Raw genomic sequence first — 27,118 nt, 5'->3', positions numbered from 1 at the left:
AATTGAAAAACACTAGCATAATTAGGGTTAGGAATGTGCCAGATTTAGGCGAACACATGGGTGCTGGTACTTTCAAGAAATTATTCGCAATAATTTCTTACTAGCACAAGTTGTACCCATTTTTTGGTTGGGACTATGGAGTCAAGCCTGTGCCAAGTCCTCTTCAATTCGATCGGCCTGGTTCAAGCCCAATTCTGAACCATAGCAGTATTACTTTTTTACAGCTTCAAGTTTCCTTGGGAAAACTGGAAAAGGAGTAATCGACAATGTACCAAATATAGCAAAATTCAAGTTAGTACCTTGAGCGCATGATTTGAATCAGGGATTGATCTCTTTATGAAACATTGTGCATGGACTGCATTAATTGTGCCTTTTTCTTATTAGCCACTTGGGTCAGATTTTGTTCTTTTATGCCTCGTGAGGCCAAAAGGTAATGTCTGTTGTCCTCTTCTTGAGGATGCCACTAATGCAAGTGACATGTCCTTTTCTTTGCTCCTTAGGTGTTAGCATCTTGATTTTGACAAAGATCTTTGACGTGAAGTCGTGAACTGGAAATATATGCTCGCTACAAACCTAACAATTTTATTTTTAAGATTCAGAATCGAAGGTCATCATCTTTGTCACGGTTCATGCCTTCTTCTGTTCAAATAGTATAATTTCTTATTTGATAGATTTTTTTGATCAAGCCTTCTTGATTGTGCACTTATTGCTCCAACACTGTCTTTGACTGTTGGATACGTTCTTACTTGTAATTTGGTTACATCTTCTCTGTTCATCTAAATAGTAGCTTGAGCGAAATTCTAATCTACAACTAACTACAATTTACAACTAACTTTTTGAAATTTCCTTCCATGTGGTCTGCGCTTCATAAACTGATAACATACATTTTCTTCTTGAAAATCATGGACATAGATCTTTATTTTTATTTAATATGATGTAAATGGAATTATGAAGAATTCTTCATCTTGTTTTTTAATGAATTAGATGAACAAGTATATATTTGTCCGCTTGATAGAGTCATTAAATGTCCGTCAACCCCTATCATCAACTAAGAATTGGAAATATATGCTCATCACAAGATTTCACAAATAACTTTTAAGATCTGGAAATGAAGATCGTCATAATCGGTCATGCTTTCTCCTGTTAAATATTGTAATTCCTTAGTTGATAAATTTTGATAATCAATCCTTCTTGATTGTGCATTTACAGTGTTCATCCATATTTTGCTCCATTACTTTGTCCTCTGATTGTGGGATTCATTCTTGCTTTTTTGTTGTCTTTTTTTAATTTAAATCTTTTCTTCTATTCATGGTTTTAAATATCGGCCGATAATCCGCTATTATCGCCGAGTTATCGGATTTGGGAGCTTTCCACTAGGATAAGTATGAATTTTAATCGGTTATTGTTTTTATGGGTTTATCGACGAGTTATCGGCGATAAAGACACTTATCAGCCAATAAGGGAGCCTGAAAATATCAGCTTTATTGGCGTGAGTTTTGAGTTGAATTGTTGGGTAATGAGTTGTTACTTAGTGAGTTCTTAAACGCGACTCAACCTGCTTTTGTTAATAAAATGATGTTTCTAACTTCAAGTCCAGTCCTAATCCTTCGTGAATCTCTCTCCATCTCTGTGATGTTGTTCTTTGAGCCTCCAAGCCTCTTCGAACTCCATCGAGCTCAAGATCTCAATTCCCCTCTAACTTTGTGGACCTCGTCGCTCGCCTCCCCGACCTCGAAGCTCACGTTCGCTGACGTCGCTCGCCTCCCCAACCTCAAAGCTCACCTCCGCCAATGTCACTCGCCTCCCCAACCTCGAAGCTCACCTCCGCTGACGTTTATATTTCATTAAGAATGATTAGATTATATTTATTGGTTATTATATTATATATATACACCATCCAGTATATCACTCCGATAAATACTACTTATCCCCGATATATCCGCGATATATCCCCGATTTTCGCTATCCGATAAGGATTTTGACCGTCCGATAAATCCCTAATAACTGATATTTAAAACCTTGCTTCTATTAATCTTAATGATAGTTTTTTTAAAGGAAACTATGATTGAGAAGGTTGTGGGATGGATTATATTCTTTAACAATATGCTTCTTCTTTCTTAGTGAGTCGTACTGCATTTGAATTATAATGTTATTTCGTCTCTCCAATATTATCTTCCGTCTCGCTATAGTTAGTAATGTATAGTATGATCAATGTAAATGCTGTCTCGCTATAGTTAGTAATGTATAGTATGATCAATGTAAATGCTGTCCACACGTGTTTTTTGATTTCTCTGAATCTATTTTCTGTTTAGTTGTAGTTAGTAATATGTATGTTGTAGTGTAAATCTGTGTGAATGCATGTGAATGCATGTGTTTGGTTATGTTGACATTATGTTATTATTTGATCTCTCTTATTCTATCTTCTGTTTAGTTTGTAATTAGTAATGTGTAGGGTGTAGCATTACTCATTTAAATGCATGTCGATACTTGTCTTCAACAAGCCCACACATACAGAATGTTTTCTCACTCCTGTGCTTGTAGCTGATTGTTTGTTACCTTATTATTTCAAAAGGTAATGATCTCAGCAAAAGAGGAACCAGATCGTATGATTTCTCCTGCAATGGATGGCCTTCTAAGGATTCATAAACGAGTAATTGATGGTTTAGATGGGGAAGCAGGGGCTCCACAAACTGGTGGCAATCCGGCAGTAACAAGACTGCTTGCAGGAGCTACTCAAACAGGAACCTTGATAGGAAAGCATGGATCGACGATAAAATCCATTCAAGAAGCTTCAAACTGTATTGTTCGTGTTATCGGTATGTTTAGTCATGACTTGGTTCTGTTTTGTTTTATTTTTTATTCCTAGAATCTATTTTTCCCGATGAAATAAGTCCTTCACTTTTCACCTTGCTTTGTCTACATTTTCTCCAAGACAGTGTATTATTATAAGTCAGTCGTTATCATATGTTTAGTCATGGCTAAGGGAATGTTTTGAGACTAACTTCTCTTTCATATTATGACCATTAATATTTTTCACCTGCTGTTGCTTTATGGGACATATGTTTGGTCAATTTATAGGTTGACAAAATCAGTAGAAGGCTATCCTAATCATTTGAGCGAGTTGAAATGATGGAGGCAGGCTTTTCTTGAGTACTTGCTCTACTGGTGTTTAGTCTATAATACTAGCATTTCTATAATGCTTCATCTAATAGACAATGAGTGCTTCATAAGTTAGTGGTTTTCTGGTTATCATATGATGAGGTTTCTGCACCTTCAACAACTCTTTTTCTGCAGTTTCGTATGTTGACCAGGCTCACTGCCACCTCAATGATACCATGCTCTTCCTATGTTTTATTCTTCTCTTTTAGCGTGTCACATCTGGTGACATTAGATGCTAGTGACTGAAAGCTAGGAGAGAAGCTAAAAGGGGACTGTGCAGACGCAACAAGACGGAAATCCAGTTAGCATTTGCCACTAGAGAAACATAATAAAAGAAATTGAGAAAAAGTGATATCTATGTTTTTCTTCACCTTATCTCACTCCCTTTCTTATATAAGCCAATAATAGCCGTGACATAGGATTACAGGTAGCAGAGTTAAAACAGAAATAGCAACTTATGAAAGGGGTAAAAACGGGGAAAAGAAAAGAGGAAAACGTAGGCCATATTTTCTTCCTCAAGGAAATCCTAGGAAGAGTCTTATTTTCTATATTTGTGTGACTATGGGTATCTCTGTATTTTGTATCCATACTAACACCATGTTCTGTGACTAGTATAATTATAAACACTAAGATCCGGAATCACATGCATGCGTAGTTGAATAATTACTCTTTAAACCTGCCCGCCCAATGATTTCAGGTTCCAATACTCCTAACTTGCCTTGCGGCTCTCGTGATCATCTCATGTTTCTTTGTAATTATCTCGTCATTGGTGGTGTCTTCAACTGATCCCTTTAATGGACACTGCTGATCACTGTTTCTCTCTTTATCTCTTCCTAAATTTCCTCGAGGGAGAAATATGGCCCAAGCTGTCCTTTTCCTAAACCCCTTTCTAAAGTTGCTATTTGTGTTTTAACTCTACTGCCTATAGTCCTACGCCATGGCTATGATTGGCTATCTGAAGAAGGGAGTGAGATACGATGAAAAATATAGAGATCTCTGTTTCTCAATTTCTTTTATTATGATTCTCTAGTGGCAGATGCTTACTTGACATCCTGCCTTGCTGCGTCTTCCTGGTCCTCTTTTAGCTTCTCTCCTAGTTGTAATACATTTTCTCTGCCAGCTTGAGGCTGCCAGTCCCATAGATGGCAATTATTAGCTATGTATATCAGTTATCACCGTGCTGAAATCCATAGGATGTCTTTTGTGTCTAGCAGAGTTTCAATTTCCTGGTCCCTTGTCACCAAAATTCGAGCTCGTAGACATAAATCAGCCGTGTTGAGGTTTTCGTAGGTCTGGACTAAGAAAGCTTTCTGTGTCCCCATGCCATTGAGGTCTGCATACCCTACAAGTAATTAAGAGAAAAGCCAATTTTATTTAAAATTTTATGGAAAAAAATCTTATAGCTCAGGAAAATTAGACAAAATCCAAAAGTTTGAAAACATTGGATATTTATATGCTGGCAAGTGACAATCTTCATGATTTTCTTGGAACAGTGAGATGAAAGACTAACTTATTAACTTGATTAAATAGCAAGCAAATTATTTGCTATGATATAGTGTAGATTTTAAACTATCAATTCTCTTTATAATATGAATTGCTATAATGAAATTTTGTCTTACAATTCTCTCTCCTAAAAGAGAATAATAATAACAATAATAATAAGCCTGGTGGTGAAGAGATGGGAGTTGTTTGGGAATCTGAGGCTCAAGTCTGAGTCCTTTGTTCCACAAGAAAGAAAGGTTAATAACACGTAAGACAATAAATAACAATTTATATTCAATTAATTAATAGGGTTTAATAACTAAGAGGCAGGGTTACAATTGGAGGTTTATTTGAGAACTTTTGTGAAGGTTGTTCAAGGGATTAGTCCTAGTGGCTCCTCTCCAGAACAGAAAAAGGGATTTGGAAAAAGAAAGGAGGAAAAAGGAAGTGATAAATTAACGGATAGTGCAACAAGCTATGGTGCACAGGTATGGGTACCAGTATGGATACGAGACATGGAAAATTTGTAAAAGGTCGGTAGGGGAACACTGCTGAATAAATATTTATATACACATATATAATACGTTGGAATTAATAATTTATTAATTTATATGAGAACAAAGATGAGAATTAAATTTCCTATAACATTATTATGTTTCTTTTATTATGTGGATTATAAATTAGAAAAATACTCGTTTCTAGACTAGATATCCAAATGACCCTTTATAATCATAATCCTGAAGCTGACCTATGTCAAAGAAGTTTGAAGAAGTGGAGGATATATGTCCAAAAAATATATGACAAGCGTTTTAAATTCAAACATGTATTATTTAATTGAGTACATTCCTGAAAAATGTATGCATATATGCAAGGAGTGTCCAAGGTGTTTGGGTATGGGTACGTGTGCGTGTCGGGTATGGGTGCAGCTTCAAATTAGAAGTACCCTGGTAACATGGGCAACAAGTAAATACTTATCCTATAAGACTGCGAAGGTTATTGTAGCTCTCCTTTATGTTAATTGAGAGTGGATAAACTATTGTTTGATGTTACGCGGCTTACGCCTTAATTAATTACAGAATTATTTTGACTTATTTGCTAATACATGGTGCTTGTGCAGATGATGTACCGCCTTTTGCTTTACCAGAGGATAAAGTTGTTGAAATACAGGGAGAACCCGCTGGAATGCATAAAGCATTGGAACTAATTGCTTCTCATTTAAGGAAGTTTCTTGTTGATCAAAGTGTGATTCCAACATTTGAAATCAATGTAAGTTGTCCTTTTATTCCCCTTTTGACTTCTGGCAAGCTCGCTTCTTTTACTGGTAATCATCAATCTCTCTTGCAGATGTCAAGGTCTATGTCGCAGGTGCAGCAAAATATGCCACAGGCTTGGGGCCCCTCTCACCCTCAAGGTCCTCCCAATCCTGCAGGTCCGGGTTTTGGTGGAAATCCTCAGTTTATGCCTCCAAGGCCACATGATAATTTCTATCCTCCCCCTGACCTGCCTTCCTATGAAAAGACACCACACTATGGTATATCGACATTTGGCCGAGATGTACCACCCATGGGTCCTCCATCAAGTACTCAGCATGGTCAACAACTAGTCAATCAGGTATTTCTTTTCGGGGTTAGTTTGCTAATACATGCTCTATTCTATGGTGGTACAACTATTTAGACCTCAAACACTATTTTATTTGCACTTAACACAATTACACCCCTGAAACTTAGGTTCCTTTTTGCCCTCAATTTAGAGAGCAAAAATTAGTCTTATACTGGTTAAACTAAAAGCAAAAAGTGATACATCATCATGGGATTCCCTCATGACGTCTCTACCAAACAGGAGACATAATACTATCTGGAGTTCAGGGGAGTAAGTGCTAATAAAATAGCTTATGGGAATAAGAGGCTACTGCCTCATAGTATAGGGATTATAGGGAGGTGTATATGCAATAAGCTGTTCATTTTATTACTGTCGAGAAACTTTAGAAAGAATTATCACTTAAAACATTCCATGTATGATTGTACTTGATTGAACCTGATTGAACCTGATTCATTGGTGGTGAATCTTAAAGGTGACGCAACACATGCAAGTTCCAATATCCTTTGCTGATGCTGTGATAGGGGCGTCAGGTGCAAATATTAGTTATATCCGTCGAGCCAGTGGGGCAACCATCACAATACAGGAAACAAAAGGCGTGCCTGGAGAGATGACTGTTGAGATTAATGGGAGTGCTACACAAGTTCAAACTGCTCAGCAATTGATACAGGCATGTTTTATTATTATTATTATTATTATTTTATCCTTGCAGTTTTCTGTTCTGGCTCTTATTTTGCAAGCTACCTCTGCTGTCATATGCCTTAAATCATGCTCAGTTATTTTAGTGCTTCCATGTTTGTCAGTGTTTCATGTTGGATGGGCATCAATGCTTGCCTTGATGCTTGACATCCTGGGTTAGATGCTACGAAATTAGTGTCGCGATTGGAGTCTGTACATGCCTGGCCTCTTTTGAATGGTGGAATATTGTGATATTCTTTCTTAAAATTTTAAGACAACGCAGTTCCTAATTTATTTAATGTAAAATTATTTATCATCATTCTATGAGATAATTCTCATGGTATGTTATTACTTTCCATAGTATGACTGTCTTCTGATCGTCTTTTCAAAGAAGCTTAATGTAAAAAAACACTCGTCTTCTGCTTCCTTCTTCCTTTGTTCCATCAGTTTTTGAGCTGCAACGACAGCATTGGTATCTATTGCTCTGCCACTGTCATGCTCCTTCCAGTGTCATTTTGTCCCCAAAGTCTTCTTTATTTTCATCTTTTATTAAAAAGGTTAATTGCATGTACGCTCCTGAATTATGATGGCGTGGCCAATTAAACCTTCTTAATTATTTTTTAGCACTTAAACCACCTGAATCTCAGGGGTGGTACTTTTTCCCCTAATATAGAGGGCACTCAGGGCAAAATGTAGCACCTAGTATTTCCCATGTGACATTTAAACCAAACGGTAGAAACATTAGCATCTGACATTCAAGGGGTGCAAGTGCTAATAAATTTGTTTAGGGATTAGTGATTACACCCTCATAAGGTTTCAAAATTCCGTCTTTCCTCCTGTGTATCATTCAATTTGTAATGCTACTGACTGAAACAATTGTTCATTTTACTGCAGAATTTCATGGCTGAAGCCGGTGCCCCATCTCAGAACCCAGCACCACCTGTTGACCATGGTTATAACTCTTACCAACCATCTTATGGATCATCATACTCTGCCCCACCTGTCAACTCTGGTCCAGCTGCTCCCCCTGGCGGAGGTTATGGATCCTCATATGGCTCGAGTTATGGATACTAGAACATTAATTGTGGTTGGATCCAGGTTCCTAACAGTATAAATCTAGTGTAAAACCTAAACCTAGAACCCTAGATGAACATTAGGTTTTTTGGGTTAATGGGGACAATGTAGAGCAGTTGTGGCTTGAGAAAACTGTGTTTTCTGTAACTCATTGAGTCAATTTCATTTAGATGTTCTGCTACCTTCTCTATGCTTTGTATTGTTCTTATCTTGCTCTTTAATCCAACATTTTGCGCCATTCAACTTTGGCTATCGAGTATCAGTTGGTGATATGAAATTGCTTGATTTCTCATCCGCGGGTATGTTTCTGATTTGTTCCTCCTGCCCATATGGGGGAAAGATTGTGTAGATAACTAGACAGGCGTTTGTTTTCGTATGCGGTCGTGGGTTGCAAAAGAAGAAAGCTTTTAAGAGTCGAAGCTTTCAGATCCGTAGGTGATCAAAGTAATTGTTTGATGAACATCTATTTGACGTGCGTTTATTTGATCCTTGTTTTTCCATGTTTTACTATTTGACATTGTCTCCTGATTTCACGTGACGTTGATTTATCTATTCATTTGAATTGGACATTTTTAACCAGCCTTAAGAAAGCACAACCTGATCGGAGTCAATAAATTTTTATTGAATCTGAAAGCAAAAGAAGCCGTGTACTGACATTCGTCAAAGTCTGCTATTAACCTTTGATTGATTATGCAATTCAAAAGCATGCCAAACGCTGGAACGGACCTTTTCCACGTTGCAGTTGCATTATATAAGCCTAAGAACCTCGGCACATTCTGCCATCCAACTGACCCATCATCTCCTCTAACATCCTCTCAGTAAGAGACCGACAAGACCGACAAGTCATCAGCTGCAACCGGAAATGAGTTCATTCTTCGCGAGGATTCTGCTCGTGTTTCTCGTGTTTTCGAGCTTTAACGAAACGCTCATGGCTGCGAGGCTCATAGACAACTGGTGGTCGGAGAACAGCGGGCTGCTGATGGTGTCACTGCCGAAAGGCCGAGTAACACCCTCGGGGCCTTCAGGGTGTACTCACAATCCCCATAACCATGGAGGTCCTTGTCCTCATTGAGGAAAAATCAGCAGATGTTAATATGTCCTTTTGTTTTTGTTTTTCTCCTCTTAAAGATTGGAGAATTTGTTTTCACGTAATGATAGGTGCTTGTATACTCGTTGTTTTTAACAAAGGATTATTTATTCTTTTTCATGTTGATTTCCGTGCTGTGTTGGATTCTTAGATTTTCCACAATGTAGGTTGCGATAGAGTTTTTGTCGAAATGGATATTCATCATTTCGCAACAGTCGTTGACGTCATAAATAATGATAAACAAACGCTTATGTTGAGTGCATTTTGTATTTAAAATTAATCCATCTTGTAATGAAGAAAAGGTCTATTCAGCATTAATAGGGTTTTTTTTTCCCGTGGAAACCACCTTATATTTATGGTCAATTTATGTAAATAGCATTTTATTTTCAATTTATACCTAAACCGCATACACATTTTTTTTCCTCCAATCAACCATTTGACCCCGATTTGCTGCTAAAATTTTCTTGCAATGCGAATAAACATAGAACTTTATTTTCAATTTTAAGTTTCCTGCTTGGTTTTGAAAACCGGATAAAAGGTGATGAAAACGTGGTCAGAGTCCACCGAGGAGAATACCAAACTAGTCAAAATTGACATATTAATCCAGCTCCCTAGATATTATTATCTATTGAGCCCACCAAAGTACATAATGCAACAAATTCCTTACACATTTATGATTCTACTCGTGGTAGTTGTACGAACCGATGTTGTTGTGCGTACGACTTTTTAAATTTATTTTTATTAATCGAAGTCTTTTTAAGTATATTATGGAGTTTATTTCCGTGGACAGTCAAACAAAGATTTTGTTCTCCGGTCTTGGGTCAGCGGTATGAATTTGTAATCTCCCACTCGCTTTCGGTTTGTTGAAACCCGGGTACTAATGCGAGACTTTGTGACTTGGGGTTGCTTGCTAAAACTTAGGATCCTTGTCCAAGAATCCTATATTCTAAGATTCGGATTAGGATTAGAATATTTCGCTTTAGGGTCTTCGCTTAGGGCTTGTTTGGATTGAGGAGAATGAGGGTGAAGGGAAGTTAGGGGAACCATTCACCTTCATTCACCTTGTTTGGGAACACTTAAGAGGTGAAGTTAATTCACCTCCATTCACCTTGGTTCACCCCCTAGTAGTATAAAAATTATTACCCCCCAAATTGGGGTGTAACCAAGGGGAAAGGAATTCCCTTCCCTTCCATTCACTCAGTTTCCCTTAACTTCCCTTCACCCTCTACGAATCCAAACAGACCCTTAGGGTCTTGGACTTTTTGGAAGGAGTTTTAAACTTTTAAATAGATTCTTGGACTAATATAATGGTAAACATTAAAGCTCCAGATGACTAAATGATGTAAAATATTAAAGAATATTTAATTTTTAAATTGTTAAATATGTTTAAAGAATCTAGTTAAAATTATTTAAAATTAAATATATTTGATGTGAAATATGTTAAATAAGTAAAAATAATTAAGCCATTTAGTATTTAATATTTTCTTTTTTTATTTTTAATACTACTTATATTTAACATTTACATATTTTATTATTATCTAAAATATATAATATTAATATTAAATACCTTTTTATAGTTAAGATATGCTAGATAATAAATTTGGTTAATATTTAAATTGAATATATTATATAAAACGTATTAAAATACTAATAAAATGATTAAATGATATTACTTATTAAATATGTTTCATTTTATGTATGAAATATATTTAAATATTTAATTAAAAATGGTTAAAACTGAATCAATGACACGTTGAAGTTAAATCCTTAAACAGGTCCTAGCCCCATTTAAAAATCCTCAACCAATGACCCACTCAAGCGAAACTCGGATGGTTGGTGAGTAAGATGTTGAGGCTACGACGCTTGGGAATTTTCTGCTTCTTTAGGAAACCAGGCTAGTCAAGATAGGTTGCTAACGGTGGCAGATTCAGAATTTTTGAAGAGTAGTATCATCGTATAATGAATGATTTAAAATCATGGCCAGAAAGAAGCATATGTTTACATCACTAGTGACATTACAAAAATAAAAAAAAACCCATTTCATAGAAAGGCCTAATTACAAAATATATGAAGATTTAAGGAAACTACTATAGAAAAAGCATCTATTACGTTGCTACTTAAATTTTTGCAGCGAAATACTGACATTTGATGGCGTAGTGGGCTTCAATTTCTTATATGGGCCTACGTGATTGCATAGTTTGCGCTCACAGAAGGAACATTAAGATTGGCAAAGGCAGGCCAAATTCTCTTTAGCCAGTGTTCTGCGCTAAAGACTTGAAGCTTAGATGAAGATCAGAGTCCTCATACATCATGTGAGCATCTGTGGGTTTACTTTGGAGATAATCTAAGGGTGAAAATATGTTATTGTTACAAGACGAACCGTGAGCTTGAAGTAGTGTATTTGTGAATTGTTCCCTCTCGCATTTGATGGCGAAACGCGAGCATCTGATGAATGGTCGTATTTGAAGTGTAGTGCCACAAACCCCCTAGTTGGAAAGATAGAAAGGACACGGAAGGTCAGCTGGTTTGTATACTGTAACTGTAAATGCAATACGTGTCGTACGCAACATTTGTTGCAGGAAATTAACTCTAAACCCATCATTTAGATGCGCGAAACTTTTAAGCAGGAAATATTTTTTTCCGAGTCAAAAAAAAAAAAAAGTTGGATTCGCGTACTTACAAAAAATGTATATTTTTCCGTCACAAATGATGTAATCTTTTCCTATGAAAATACACTTATAAATACCATTTTCAACTCTCTTTCTACCGACCAAACGATGGAAACAGAATGTGGGCGGCGAGACTTTTTATTTTTATTTTTATTTTTGAACCGTCATCGTCTCCCTCCATTTATTGGATCGGGTTGAGAAATTATCTTCACTATCACTCTCTGGCTCCGAATTCCTCACCTAAACTCTCTCTCTCTCTATGGCCTCTCTTTCTCTCTCCTCAAAAACCCTAAACCCTCTCCTCCTCTCGCATGCGCTTACCCCCCTCCACTCGAAAAACCGCAGCTTTCTTCATCAAAATCTCCCTCCACAGACCCCAAAACCCTAGACCCTTCTCCTCCGACCAAACCCTAATCGCCAAATTCTCCTACGCCGTTAACAGATTCTCCCAAATCCCACCTCCGGTTTCTCCCCAAATCAGCTCCAGACCCCAAAACCCATTTGAATTCAACGCCCTAATGCAGGACTTCGCCCTCTCCGGAAACCTCAGCCAGGTCCTCAGAGTATTCAGGGAAATGAAGTCGCTGCATTGCAATCCTGATCTCGTCTGCTACAGTACGATGGTTGATAGCTTGGTCGCTGCTAACCGGCCGAGAGAAGCCCTGGCGGTTTTCGCTGAGGTGATTGTTTTGGGCATGGGCCCTGATCTGGCTTGCTTTACAATCTTAGTGAAGTTGTATTCTTGCTGCTTGAAAGAGTTTGATGTGGCTTACGAGATAATGGGTTGGATGGTTAAGTGTGGGACTGATCCCGATGTTGTCACTTACTCGACGCTAATCGCGGGGCTGTGTTGGGATTGTAGAGTTGAGGAGGCATTGGGGGTTTTGGATTGGATGTTGGAGCTGAATTGCGTTCCCAATGTTCATACTTGCACTCCCATAGTGCAAGCTTACTGTTCTATTGGAAAACTTGATAATGCGAGAAGGTTCATGGGTACAATGGAGAGAATTGGGTGTTTGCCTAACATAGTTACTTATAATGTTTTGATTGATGCGCTTTGTAAGATGGAGGCTTTTGATGAGGTCGAGAGGGTTTTGGGCGAGTGTAGTACGATGAAGGGTTGTGAGCCTGATGAGGTCAGTTATAGTGTTTATATGGATGGCCTTTGCAAGTCGGGTATGGTTCGTGAAGCATTTGAGGTGTTAGAGGTTATGATCGAGAAGGGTTTGAGGCCGAATGCGGTGACTTTGAATATACTTCTTGATTGCCTTTGTCGGGGTTCGAGGGTTTGGGAGTCTATGTGTTTGTTGGAGAAGAGTGCTGAGTTGAAATGGGATGTCAGTGTTGTCAACTATAATACTGTGATGCGTAGGCTTTGTGATGTTAGAGGATTTTCGGCTGTTTTGAAACTCTTTAATGATATGCTGAAGAAGGGTATTGATGCAAACACTCGGTCTTTTAGCATTTTGATTTATTGCCTTTGTAAAGCAGGGAAGTTTCGTTTGGCAATGAGTGTACTAAATAGCAAAGGATTTGTTGCTAATGTTGTAACATATACTACCCTAATTCATCATTTTTATGTGGCTGGAGAGATGGATGAAGTTTACAATTTGTTCAATAAAATGGATGAAGAGAAGGTTTCACCTAATGTAGTTACCTTCAGTATCATGATCAATTGTTTTTGTCAACAAGGAAAGTTTTTGGAGGCTATGAAATGTTTTCAGAGATCTCTTAAAGATGGGTTTTCTCCACATCTGGCTGCACTTTTGATTGATGGGCTGGTTACGGGTGGAAAGATTAGGGACGTGCTAAATCTCATTGAGCGGATCAGAGAATGGGGTCTGACTGTAGATTTTTGCATATTCCGTTCTTTGATCAGGGCTTTCTGTAGGATGGGCTGTTGCCAAAGTGGAGAGATTTATACAGTGTGTAACATTCTGGATAAAATGTTACGGAAGAGATGACACTTCTACCGTAATTGACGTACATATGCTCAATCTTTTATTCAGGAAGATTACGAGCTTATAGGTAATTTCCTTCTCGTCACTGTAATATTTGATTGTTCTCTTTATAATGTATATAAAACATGTTTGACCTATGTGTTTCTTTTATCCGTTTTTAATTTTTGGACTCTGATCAGTATGCTGATTCACATTTATTTGTTTAATTTCAATACATCCGTCCAATGTATAATGGTCTCGACTTCTAATTAGCATTCTTTTCATTTACAAGTAAGATGCTTTTTTAAAACAAAAAGGGAAAAGAACATGGAAACACTTTTTTGCCATATAGAGTTCATCAATATTTTTTCCAGAGCATGCATTTGTTTAAGCATATTGAGATATAGAAAATTGTGCCCACACACACACACAAACATATATATATATATATATATATATTATATATATATATGTATATATATGTATATGTATGTATATGTATATGTATATACATATGTATATGTATATACATATGTATATGTATATACATATACATATACATATCCCAGATAAATATTTGTTCGTGATAAGAGACTTTTGTTAGAAATTTCAGAGAGATTTTTTTTTTTGAGGGAAAAAATGGTTTCATATGTTTTGATCATAAGCCTCTTCTCTCCTCCTTTTGGCATGTATAAAGAAACACGTAACAAGTTTTGTCTGTTAAATCATATACTTTTGGTGAACTAAATCTGACATTGTGGCAGTGCTCTTTATTAGTTTGCTGCTGGGCCTTGTGCATGCTTGTTTAACCATACTGAAAATATGACCTGATTTAGGGTGATTTATAGATCAGGAATCCTTGCCAAGTCATAAGTAGGATTAAGTTTGTGTTGTATGTTTGGTTTGCTTGAATCATATGTACATTATCCTTTGGCAAACATGGTCGTATTGGCTGCATTACGAAGTTGCACTCTTGTAGACTTGTAGTGCATAAGCCTACTGATATAGGAGATGTTAAAAGGCATATTACAATGAAAACTTGAGGTAATCCTTGGTCCATTTGTACTGAAGTTTTGATTCTACTGCAGAAAATCATGGCTCAAGCAGGAGTACAAACACAAAACTTCCAGTTGACCTAGCTTGCAGCTCTCGTCAACCATTTTATGAATTGATCTGTGCTGCTCCTCTGGCGTAGGTTATGATTCTTCACATAGTTATGGATAACAAGCATGAATTTGGTTTAGAGATTGCTTGGTTTGCTGCAATTGCTGGGGTTGTAACTGCAGTTTATTCAACTTGAACATTTTCGGTAGTTGCAGGCTTGCAGCTAAATTTGGCTCACTGCAATGTTGATAAATGTAGTTATAACTGCAGCTGCAAAATGACCTCCTGTTGCAATTGACGACTTACACAGATTTGAATGTAAGTCAGAGACTCCCTATTGTAATCTTTTTGACCTACAAATGAGATTTAAATAACTTTGAATGGCATTCAACCCCCAATAAAAGTTCAAACAAAATTTTTTACCTTAAAGCAATTACACAATGATTAATGCAGTTGTAAGTTGCAAACCTTTAAAACTGAACCAAACAACTATAACTATAGCTTTATGTGATAACAATTAGGCAATTGCATTTGCATATAACTGGTGCTTTCATGCAATTATAGTTGACCAAACAACCTTTTAGTGTAAAACTTCAACTCTCAAGAGAGACATATGCTATTTTTTTGTGCATCAATGGTTGGTCTTTTACTCTCTGATTTAGTTGTTTTCTTTTATCAGCCGTCAGGTACTACAATTTGCTGACTGAATTGTTTGCCCCAGTTTGCTTGCGGTTGTATGTGATGTGAAGATTTTTTTAAGAACAGGTATGTTCTCAAAACTGGTTGATTACTGTCTCTCGTATGTTTATGGAACACTGTATCATTATCTGAGCCATGTGTTTGTTTCTGTGAAAACACTGGCAGTTTCTTTTTGTTTTTTGGGTGGGTGGGGGGTGGGGGTTTGTGTGTCAAGGGGAGCACGTGGCCCCCTCCCCTCTACCACAAATGACTACACCTCTCTAGAGATTACTGGCTTTTCATGTGTTTGTATAAGTTGTAATGAGCCTAGCAACTTCAGCCTTTCATTTGTTGCCTTGAGACCAATAATAACTCAAATCTCTCTTAACAATATAGGTAAATTGATGAATTTCTTGTCCCCTTGTTAGAGTCGGATACAAATAAATTAGTGAACAGTTATTAGGATCGAAAATTCATGAAAAAGTATTTTCTATGTTGAGATCATATGCAGAATCAAGTAAGGAAAACATTTCAGTTATTTTTTAAGCGGTTTTATAGTTTCGAGTCAAAAAGGATTTTTCTAAACTGCTTCTATAAAAAGCATGGTGCCTTATAAGAATAAATTCACATTAAATTAATTAAATTTAGAATTAGTATCATCTCATGTCCATAAAAATATTTGCACTGATTTTGCCCATTACAGTTATGAATATCATGAAAACTAAGCTGCATAACCACATGGGAGATCAGTGGATGAATGACTGCTAAGTAACATATACCGAACCTAATGTTATTGATGGTAATGATGCAATTATGCAACAATGTCAGAAAATGGAAATCGTCGAGATAGTTTATAACTATCATTTTCATGTTTGATCACATTATTTTTCTGGGAGCTCAATTTTACTTTTGGAGTTAGGAGTATTCTTTTCTTTATTGTAAACAATCATTTTATATATAATATTTTGGTTGGTATTTTCGAGTTTGAGACCCTATAATTCCTCTCAAAGAAGAATCTTGATATTCAAATGTAATTATTGATACAATTGATTTAGTATTATTTAAGAGAAGACACAAGAGGGACCCCCAAGCTTCAAATCCTGGCTACGCCTCTGTATGAATTTATGGTATTTTTACTTAACTTTGGAGCTGATGTCACTACTTTTTTATTTGCTTAATATACTGAAAACTCTGCTACTTTTTAGAATTGGCTTATCGAGTTGGAATCTGCATGTAGTGCTAATGAAACCGAGTTTTGCTAAAAGCATATTCAGTACCTTAAAATGCACTTATACATCTTGATTCAATCAATTCTTGTTTTAGAAAATCAATCGATCAATTGTTAACACGTCCTTCACTATTTCATCTCATCAGTTCAGTTCTCTCTTTATCACATTTTCTAAAATTTGAAATTCTCAGCTCATCAGCGGTACATTAGATGTCATCTGAAATATATGAGAAGTTGGGAGGTGAGGACTTATGAAAGGGATGAAAGAGAGATTTGAGACAGAAAAATGTTATTAGGAAATTATGAGAAGTTGGGAGGTGAGGACTTGTGAAAGGGGTGAAAGAGAGATTTGAGACAGAAAGATGTTATTAGGAAATATCAGCTTATAAATGATACAAAGAATTCATGGCAGCAGATAACTATTTCCCCGATTTATTTAAGTCTTGCGTGCTTACTGTAAAGTGGTAACTGTGGATGCTTGATAGTTTTTTCTAAAATAATTATGGTAAGTTTTTTAGGGTTCCTTTTTTTGTTTTTGTAAATTTACCCCCCAAATCAACTGTATATGTACATTTACCCCTAATCTTGTTATTTGTAAAAATACCCGCGAATTACTCATATGATGCTACCGCAAAAGAGAGCACCACGTAAAATGCAATGCAAAGACAGTTTTTGTTCAGAGCGTCATCACCTATTCAGGAGCCACCATGGATGACGGTACACTTGATTGGTTTACTAGAACGGTGGATAAGGTCAAACTGAAGGTTGTTTACGTGTCACCGATATTGTTTGATCGATCAATTGATCTCAAACTATGCACCGACAAGCTACTTGAGATCACACCTCCTGAACTCCAATTGCCGTTCAGAGTAAATAAGCAGATCCTGTGCTCTATCCTGTTATCCAATAAAACTGATGACCACATCGGCTTTAAGCTCATGACGTCCAATTGGAAGAAGTACACAGCTCACCCTCCTATGGTGATCCTCTCGCCATGATCCACTTGCAAAGTTGTGGTTATAATGAAGAGCAAACGAAAGCACCACAGAACACGTAGAACAAAGACACATTTGGTGTTCATACCATTGTCACCTTCGCAGGAGCCACTGTGAACGACATTACTCGTGATATATTTTCCCGAGAGTTGGGTAGCACTGTAGATGAGGTTATCCTGACAGCTGATTATGTATCGCTGCCTAAACATTCAACTCAAATTACTGAGAGATGTGACAAGGGATCTTCTGTGGGCTTTTGCTAGTGTCGGTTTATTGAAAATTGGCAATGGCTTACTGAGGAGGAGAATGCTGCAAGCCTCTATAAAAATAAACTCCCATAAGAACTTAGGATAGCACGTCAGTGTTAGGTCAGCTATACCTGCAGAAGCAAGCTGAGGAGAAGTAGCTGATCATATGTGAGTCTAGTTTATTGTTTTCTAGACAGAGATTACTTCAGTTTGAGACAATTTAAATTTCAGCATATTGTTAGGTTACACGCCTAATAATAACGCCTCGAACGGAGACTAAATACACAAAATAAAGGCACAAAAATCAAACACAGTACTCACAGATATACGTGGTTCACTCATTCGGAGCTACTCCACGGTGCAACGACGCCGCCAAATTCTTTTATATCCCAAAAGAATAGATCCAAGAGAACACCCTCTCTTGATCAGATACACTCCAAGAACTCTCACAAACTCTCTCTGTGTTTTCTCTTACTCTTCTATAAGAGAAGTTGTTTCTGGGATGAGATTTCCTTAAGAGTTTAGGGCCCTATTTATAGTGTTTGGGAAATACTATGCACTAATAAAATATTATTAGTGGGACCCGCCACTAATAATAATTAACTAGTGGGACCTGCATACTTTTTCTTTCTTCAAACTCTTCGGCCACTTTTTCACAAATGTCATAAAAGTGGGGGCCACCTTTTTACAAATGTCAAGAAAAAGGGGCTGGGGTTGGCTGGAGCTTTCGGCTAACAATATCCCACTTGAAGATTTGATTGAATATCAAACATATATTCACATCATTCTTGGTTGCATCATCCGGATGTCTTGTATCTTTGGCGTCTTGCACGGCCTTCAACATTCTCAACGGAGGCCATATGAGGCTGCACACAGCCTCACCTTCTCGAGCGAAACTGGTTTGGTCAGCATATCGGCTGGATTGTACCTCGTATCAATCTTCACAAGCTTGAACTCGTTCCTGCTTTGCCATCTCCGTATGGCATGGTGCTTCACGTCAACATGTTTGGTCCGAGCATGGAATGCGTCGTTTTCTGACAAGTGAATGGCACTCTGACTGTCGCAGTGGATGAAGTATTTCTCAAAGCTTACTTCAAGCTTGAGAAGAAAAGCCTTCAACCATAGCAACTCCTTTGCTGCCTCTGCTGCAGACACGTACTCGGCTTCAGTTGTCGATAAAGTCACAGTATCCTGTAACTTGGATCTCCAACTTATCGCTCCACCACCCAAGATGAAGATGTAGCCGCTCGTACTCCTTCTCGAGTCTATGTCCCCGGCATAGTCTGCATCATAAAATCCCTCTAGCTGCAAATCTACCCCACCATACTCAAGACAACGGTCGGACGAGCTTCTCAAGTAGCGTAGAAGCTACTTGACCGCACCCCAGTGTTGTTTCCCTGGATTGCTCATGAAACGGCTCACAACTCCCACTCCTTGTGAAATATCTGGCCTCGTGTACACCATCGCATACATCAAACTCCCGACGGCAGATGCGTATGGTATGTTTGTCATGAACTCATGCTCTTCAGTAGTCTCTGGTGCTTGGGTCTTCGATAGCTTGAAATGACTTGCAAACGGCGAGCCCACTGGTTTAGCTTTTTCCATGCCGAACTTTTCAAGAATCTTCTCAATGTAGACCTTCTGAGACAACCTCAGCCTCCGTGCTGATCTGCATCTGATGATCCTCATCCCCAGAATCTGGTTTGCTGAACCTAAATCCTTCATCTCGAAGCACTCGGAGAGACGCCCCTTGAGTTCTTCAATGCCGGCCAAGTCGGACCTTGCAATCAACATGTCATCAACATAAATCAAGAGTATCATATAGGATTCGTCATATCTCTTGATGAAGTAGCAGTGATCTGTGTCACATTTGAGAAAACCGTTCTCCTCCATAAAGTTCTCAAACTTCATGTACCACTGTCGCGGAGCTTGCTTCAGGCCATACAAACTCTTGCGCAGGCGACACATGAGGCCCTCCCTGCCTCGTTCCTCGAAGCCCACTGGTTGATGCATATAGATTTCCTCCTCCAAGTCTCCATGAAGGAATGTCGTCTTCACATCCATCTGCTCTAAATGGAGATCTCAAACTGCCACAATGCTCAGCACAGTTCGGATCGTGGTTAACTTGACGACGGGAGCGAAAACGTCAGAATAATCAATCCCTGCTTTCTGTTCATAGCCCTTCACTACAAGCCTCGCCTTGTAGCGTCTCCGTCCATCGGCTTCATCCTTGACCTGATAAATCCACCGATTGTGAAGAGCATTTCTCCCTCTTGGAAGCTTTACGAGCTCACAAGTCTCATTCTTCATCAAGGACTTCATGTCTTCCTCCATAGCAGACTCCCACTCGCCCCGAGCTTTGCCGGTCTGTTGTACCTCCTCATAGCTCTCTGGCTCACCACTGTCAGTCAGGAGAAGATAATTCATGGTGGAAAGGTACCTCTCTGGCACCCTTAGATTTCTTGGAGCTTTGCGAATTGCGATCGGCAACTCTGCTGAATCCTGCTGCTGACATGCTGTGCATCCGGCACGTTCTCTTGGTCTCCGTCTTCTATGCTGATTGGTATCTCACCGCCGTCCTCACTGTCAGCAATATCTGAAAAAAGAGGGGGAGATAGCTGACTCCCACTCACCTCTTTGATCTTGTACACCGTATTCTCATGGAACACGACGTCACGACTGCGCACCACCTTGCGCGTATCGTGATCACAGAAGCGGTACCCATACTTATCTCCTCCATAATCGATGAAAGAGAGCTTCTTTGACTTTGGATCAAGCTTTGACCGGTCTGCAGGATTGGTCATGACATAGGCGTCACAACCAAATACTTGTAAGTGCTCTAGCTTCAGCTTCTTTCTGGTCCAAGCCTCCTCAGGTATCCCATAACTGAGAGTCGCAGATGGCCCGCGGTTGATCAAGTATGCAGCAGTATTGACAGCTTCGGCCAAAAAGTTCTTGGGCAATCCGGAGTGGATCCTCATACTTCTGACGCGCTCCAAGATAGTGCGGTTCATGCGCTCTGCCACTCCGTTGTGCTGAGGTGTGTCTGGGACGGTCTTCAGTCTCCGAATCCCACGGGACGAGCAGAAGTTCTCGAACTCCTGGCTGCAATACTCGCTTCCATTATCAGATTTTAGGCACTTTAGCTTATTGCCTGTTTCATTCTCCACACAGGCAAGCCATTTCTTGAAGATGATGAAAACATCTGACTTGTGCTTCAAGAAGAACACCCATAACTTTCTAGTAGCATCATAAGATGATGAAAACATCTGACTTGTGCTTCAAGAAGAACACCCATAACTTTCTAGTAGCATCATCAATAAAAGTGACAAAATAAAGAGAGTTGAGAACACCCATAACTTTCTAGTAGCATCATCAATAAAAGTGACAAAATAAAGAGAGTTGCCAACAGATGAGACTTGCGTAGGTCCTCACACGTCGGTGTGTACCAACTCCAATTTTTACAGTTTTGGAGCCGGTCCGGTCTTGTTGAAGCTCACCTTTTTTTGTTTGCCTAAGATGCAGTCCTCACAGAAAGTCAGATCGATCTTGTTCAGACCCGGAAGCCTCTCTCCCGCAGCCATAATCTGCATCCCCTTCTCGCTCATGTGGCCAAGTCGTCGATGTCAAGTCATGCAGTCGACGGATGATGATGATGATGCTTGTCCTGCGGCAAGCAAGTGGTTGATCTTCCCGTTGGCGATGTAGAGAGACCCCTCGCGTTTGCCGTGTACTACCACCAGGGCACCCTTAGACACCTTCCAGCTTCTCTGCTCGAAGGATACTCTGTAACCGGAGACAGTCAGTTGCCCGACTGATATAAGATTTTGCCTGAGATCCGGTACATGCCAAACGTTATTCAGCGTCAAGGTGATCCCGTCCTCCATCTTGAGGGTACAATTTCCCTTTTCGGAAACCTTGCAAGGTTGATCGTCGCCAAGATAGACTGTCCCCAAGTCATTCTTCACGAACGATGAAAACAGCTTTTGTTGTGAGGTTGCATGGAAAGGTGCGCCAGAATCGATGACCCATGCATCGCTTTTGTCTTCGAGGGATAGGAGAAGCGCATTCAAATCCGTCTCGTGCATAAGATTGGCTGCACCGTCAGCCTGATCATCCCCTGCTGATGCTGGAACAGAAACTCTGCAGTCCCGTGCAAAGTGACCCTTCTTTTCGCATCTGAAGCACTTCCCTTCACCGTAACCATTCGGGTTCGGTCCTTTAGACTTCCCTCTGGATTTTGATTGGCCTCGTCGTCCCCCACCCTTCTTCTGCGCATGCCCTCGTGCTTCGACATGCAGAGCACTCCCACTGCTAGAAGCCTCAGTTCCTGAGACTTTGCGACGAGATTCTTCATCCAGAATTGCCTCAATCACCATGTCGAGCTTCATCTTGTCATTGCCATTGGCGTTGCTCATCGCCATCACCATATTCTCCCATGAATCTGGTAGATAAGAAAGTAACAGAAGAGCTTGGATCTCGTTGTCGAACTTTAGATCCACTGCAGCAAGCTGTTGCACAACAGCCTAAAATTCATTCAAAAAGTTCGCCACGCGAGCTCCTTGCTGCATCTTCAGATTGAATAGCTTCTTCATCAGGTACACCTTATTTGAAACAGACGGCTTCTCATACAGAGCCTCTAGGGCCTCCATCAACTCCTTGGTGGTGGTCGCATGCGAGACGTTGTAAGTCATGTGCTGGTGAAGGTTGAGCCTAATGGTGGCAAGTGCTTTACGATCGAGCACCTTTCACTTATCGTCGTCCATCTTCTCAGGTTTCCCCGTCTCTCCTTGGAGGGGTAGGAAGAGATCCTTCTGATACAAATAGTCTTCTATTTGCATCCTCCAATACCTAAAATTTTGGCCGTCGAACTTCTCAATTCGAAGCCTGTTGTCTTCAACTGTAGATCCCATGGCGAATAGTGCCGTATTCGTGAATAGTATCGTCTTTCCCGTATTTGTGAATAGTATCGTATTCGTGAATAGTATCGTATTCGTGAATAGTGCCATACACGTGAATAATGTCCAATGCCTTAAAAGAGTAAATAATAATCTAACTTATTTTCTGATGTGGGGGATTCACTTTTAGTGCCAGCCACAGAGCATACGATAAGCAGATATATTTACTCTAAGTTAGGCTCTGATACCAGTTGTTAGGTTACACGCCTAATAATAACGCCTCGAACGGAGACTAAATACACAAAATAAAGACACAAAAATCAAACACAGTACTCACAGATATACATGGTTCACTCATTCGGAGCTACTCCACGGTACAACGATGACGCCAAATTCTTTTATATCCCGAAAGAATAGATCCAAGAGAACACCCTCTCTTGATCAGATACACTCCAAGAACTCTCACAAACTCTCTCTGTGTTTTCTCTTACTCTTCTATAAGAGGAGTTGTTTCTGGGATGAGATTTTCTTAAGAGTTTAGGGTCCTATTTATAGTGTTTGGGAAACACTATGCATTAATAAAATATTATTAATGGGACCCGCCACTAATAATAATTAACTAGTGGGACCCGCATACTTTTTATTTCTTCAAACTCTTCGGCCACTTTTTCACAAATATCATAAAAGTGGGGGCCACCTTTTTACAAATGTCAAGAAAAAGGGGCTGGGGTTGGCTGGAGCTTTCGGCTAACACATATCCCTGTGTTTTGAGGGATTAGTCTTTGAACATATTTCTGCTACTATGTCATTGTTTACATTTTGACCTTATCGTGCCATTAGTTTACCAGTAGAGACTTCTTTCGAGACACACAAGCAGCGAAAAAAGAAAAGAAAAGAGAGACACACACACACAAGCAGCAAAAAAGAAAAAAGAAAAAGAAAAAAAGAGGCAAATGATCTGAACATGGTGATGAATGATTTGCATTATGCACGGGTAGGTTCATTTATATTGTCATAGTTGCTAAGAAAACTTCAGATGTGATGGAGAACTAGTGTATTAGCAGATAGTTTTACAATTAAATCTGGTTTGCCTTGCAGATAAAGTTGTAGGATCTGATGCTTTACTTTGTTTTTTTTTCTTCTCCTCTTTCTTAAATTAAAAGAAAGGGGAAAGTAGTGCATTTTAGCGTCCCTGTGAGAAATAATGTATATCTGGTCCGCCCTTTGGATGTAGCTGATTAGTTTTGTGAAATTTCCCTAAATTTTATATTTATTCACTTCTATATTCGGACAAATTTTCAAAACCATCCCTTTTTAAAATTTATTTATAAAAAATGACCCATTTCAACTTTAATTACAAAAACAGACCTAGTTGGATGAAACTGGTCTGTTTTTGAAAAAAAAATTTCAAACTTCACGGGAGTTCAACTCCCGTGAAGTTTTGTTATGAGAAAAAACTTCACAGGAGTTCAACTCCTGTGAAGTTTGAAATTTTTTTTTTCAAAAACAGACCCAGTTTCATCCAACTGGGTCTGTTTTTGTAATTAATTCAAAAACAGACCCAGTTTCATCCAACTGGGTCTGTTTTTGTAATTAAAGTTGAAAAGGGTCTTTTTTTTGGGAATAAATTTCAAAACTCATCCAACTGGGTCTGTTTTTGTAATTAAAGTTGAAAAGGGTCTTTTTTTTGGGAATAAATTTCAAAACTGGATGGTTTTGAAAATTTGTCCTTCTATATTCAATTGGCCGCAATTATCTATCTGCAGTAATAAACTCAACTGATGTCCTGTAGGATAAAATGGTAAGTGTGTATATTGCTGGATAGAGCATATTTTAGAGCACGAGTGCTTTGTAATTGAAAATTTCCTACCAGTAAGGAGGTGAAACTCAAAGCGTGATTTACTTAAAAGGGAAATTCTTGCATTTAAGGAGGTTCGGATTTAGTCTGAGGTATGCTTTGAGTGAGTACAGACCTTTCTGAGTCTCTGTGCATGTTCACGTGTTTATCACTTGTGCACGATGGCTACGGCATGAAATTCTTTATAGTTTAGATTTTTCAGAATCTTGAGATGTGGTTAAGGATGTGTGTGCCTGTGACATGTTCAATATTTGATGGTGGTTTATGCTGTCTGGAAGTCTTTTATCTTTTCGGTGTTTGTTGTCAGAACTTATTTTTTAATTAAAGAACCCAGCCTGCCAAATAAATTAACATTCAGAAAAATCAAATTGACCTCTCGGTAAGTTGATTCAATTTTTTTACCACATGTGCTCAAGCCTTTCGTTGAATGATTTTGCAGAAAAATCACATTGAAAAATCTAGCCCCCCTGGACTAGATGCAGAATGGTACCGATGCGGATTTTCTTCCTATGTTCAACTGGTGCTTTGGTGCATAGAATACAGCATTATTTACATCCAAATCAGGATACACGATCGCATATTGCTTTTGTTCGTCATATCCAAGTTGACTTCTTCAATTAAACCATGACAGTTCTATTATCTGCCTCTTCAAGCACGAACTTGAGCTTTCAGTGTTCCTATCCAAGAAGCATTTTACGTCTTAACAGGGGACTCAGCCTTGTGTCTTCTTCTATGCTTAACATGGGGTGTGCAGGTCATCATCCAATGGGAATATTGGCCGGGTTACAGTACCTGCATCATCTGCACCTTTTCTAGCTCAAGCTGATACAGCCTGAAACGAAAGTCTCACATTCTTCACGTTAGAGTCTTGGGCTGCTCCATTCCTTGTTTGAATAAGGTTTACAACCAGTACAGAAAAAGCATAGCAAAATCCTTGGAGGTCTTCTGCATCCTTTGTTCAATAACTACCACGGGAAGTCCTTGAATGATTCTTATATGTCAACACGTCAACGCTATTATTTTTTTGGTTCATGCTCTGAACACATTGTGCCTCGGCTCCTCCTAAACCCATATTTTTTCGGACTACAGTACGACGTCGCCGCAATGCTTCTGCTTTTTCCTGCCTTTTTATTATGGATCATCCGGTTTCTTTTTCTGCATTCGTTTTACCCTCTTTTTTTCCCCCCTGGAGGAACAACAAGATGCGAGCATAGAGCAAGATCCCAGCGAGAACGAAGTCATGGTTTGTCAATGAGTTCAAGAAGTATGGGCTGACAATCTGCATCAAGGAATAGATCGATCTGGTATTGGTGCTCTGCAAGTCGTTCAACATCGTCTTCCTCGATGCAAAGTTCCGAGGCTTCCTACATTCAACTCACCCTGGCGAAGAATATACAACGCTCTCAATTATAATGTTGACAAGATGAAGTGGATTCAGTTAGGAGTCACGTTGTCTAATGGCGAGAGTTCTCCTCCTGGCAATTCAACTTGAACGATTTCAATCCTGGAGCAGACAGTTGTTTGAAAGACTTTGTAGAGTTTCTGGAACGGAACGGAATTGATTCGACAAGAACCGCAAAGGTGGGGGTGAGTGCAGACGTTCTCAGCGATAGAGTACCCGATAAGGGGATGTCAAGGGCTGAAGTGGGTCACTTTTTATAGTTTATACGACCCCCTCGCCTACTTGATAAAAATTGTCTAGAAGATGCTTCTGCTGGAAACACTAATTGGTTTCTGGGACGTGTGCGATATAACTGTTAGGTTTGATGGTGTACGACAACAAGGATGCTTGAGATCGAGAGTATAGTGTGTGTAATTTACTGACGACGACGACGATTTTAGGAGATATGAAGAGGAAGTTGGCTGATTTCAATGGAGAGAGAGAGAGAGAGAGAGAGAGAGAGAGAGAGAGTAGTAACCCAACTAATTAAAGTCTTAAAACTTGATTAATAGAGAATTTTTTTCTTTAATTACAGATTAATTAGCTAATTAGGGGTAATTTCGGGATTTCACCCTAACTCTTATTTAGCTGCCACGTTAATAGCTTTGTGGCTTGAAACCATTTGAAGATTTGGACGGCACCTCCTTAACGGGAGAATAAAAACAGATAAAAACAGAGAAAATCAAAGAAAAATCGCAGAAAAAAAAAGCTGGATTAGTCCATAACTTGGACATACCAATGTGGAAATGGGAAAAGATCACCATGGATTTCGTCACTGGCCTTCCGAAATCTTTGAGAAAGAATGATGCAATATGGGTGATTGTTGATCGGTTGACAAAGTCAGCATACTTTTTACCTATCAATATGAAATTCTCATTAGAAAAGCTGACTAAGATGTACATTAATGAGATAGTAAGGTTACATGGTATACCAATATCAATAGTTTCTGATCGAGATCCTAGATTCACATCAGAATACTGGAA

General features: G+C 38.9%; 2 protein-coding genes across 5 annotated transcripts in view; both read left to right on the top strand.

The window, feature by feature from the left end:
* The window catches only part of LOC109834869 (flowering locus K homology domain-like), a 13,508-nt gene extending 5,273 nt beyond the window's left edge, over positions 1 to 8,235 (top strand). Inside the window, exons 3-7 of the mRNA XM_020402886.1 lie at positions 2,573 to 2,816; positions 5,759 to 5,907; positions 5,986 to 6,252; positions 6,713 to 6,907; positions 7,810 to 8,235. Of these exons, the coding sequence (XP_020258475.1) occupies positions 2,573 to 2,816; positions 5,759 to 5,907; positions 5,986 to 6,252; positions 6,713 to 6,907; positions 7,810 to 7,989 (1,035 nt within the window). The 3' untranslated portion in view covers positions 7,990 to 8,235. The remainder of the gene's footprint in view (positions 1 to 2,572; positions 2,817 to 5,758; positions 5,908 to 5,985; positions 6,253 to 6,712; positions 6,908 to 7,809) is intronic.
* Positions 11,874 to 26,664, top strand: LOC109834860 (pentatricopeptide repeat-containing protein At1g09900-like). Of its 4 annotated transcripts, none has more exons than XM_020402877.1 (5): positions 11,874 to 13,773; positions 14,774 to 14,876; positions 15,005 to 15,107; positions 15,469 to 15,554; positions 25,134 to 26,664. In XM_020402877.1, the coding sequence occupies exon 1, from the start codon at positions 12,057 to 12,059 to the stop codon at positions 13,707 to 13,709; it is 1,653 nt and encodes a 550-aa protein (XP_020258466.1). In that variant the 5' UTR covers positions 11,874 to 12,056; the 3' UTR covers positions 13,710 to 13,773; positions 14,774 to 14,876; positions 15,005 to 15,107; positions 15,469 to 15,554; positions 25,134 to 26,664. The 4 variants fall into 4 exon arrangements, with proteins under 4 accessions (XP_020258466.1, XP_020258465.1, XP_020258467.1 ...); XM_020402876.1 differs by having other exon boundaries at positions 14,774 to 14,880; XM_020402878.1 differs by lacking the exon at positions 15,005 to 15,107 and having other exon boundaries at positions 14,774 to 14,880.

The sequence above is a fragment of the Asparagus officinalis genome, chromosome 3 (genome assembly GCF_001876935.1).
Source record: "Asparagus officinalis chromosome 3, Aspof.V1, whole genome shotgun sequence".
Lineage (NCBI taxonomy): Eukaryota > Viridiplantae > Streptophyta > Magnoliopsida > Asparagales > Asparagaceae > Asparagus > Asparagus officinalis.
The sequence above is the reverse complement of the archived record's forward strand: the minus strand, read 5'-3'. Positions and strand labels throughout refer to the sequence as shown.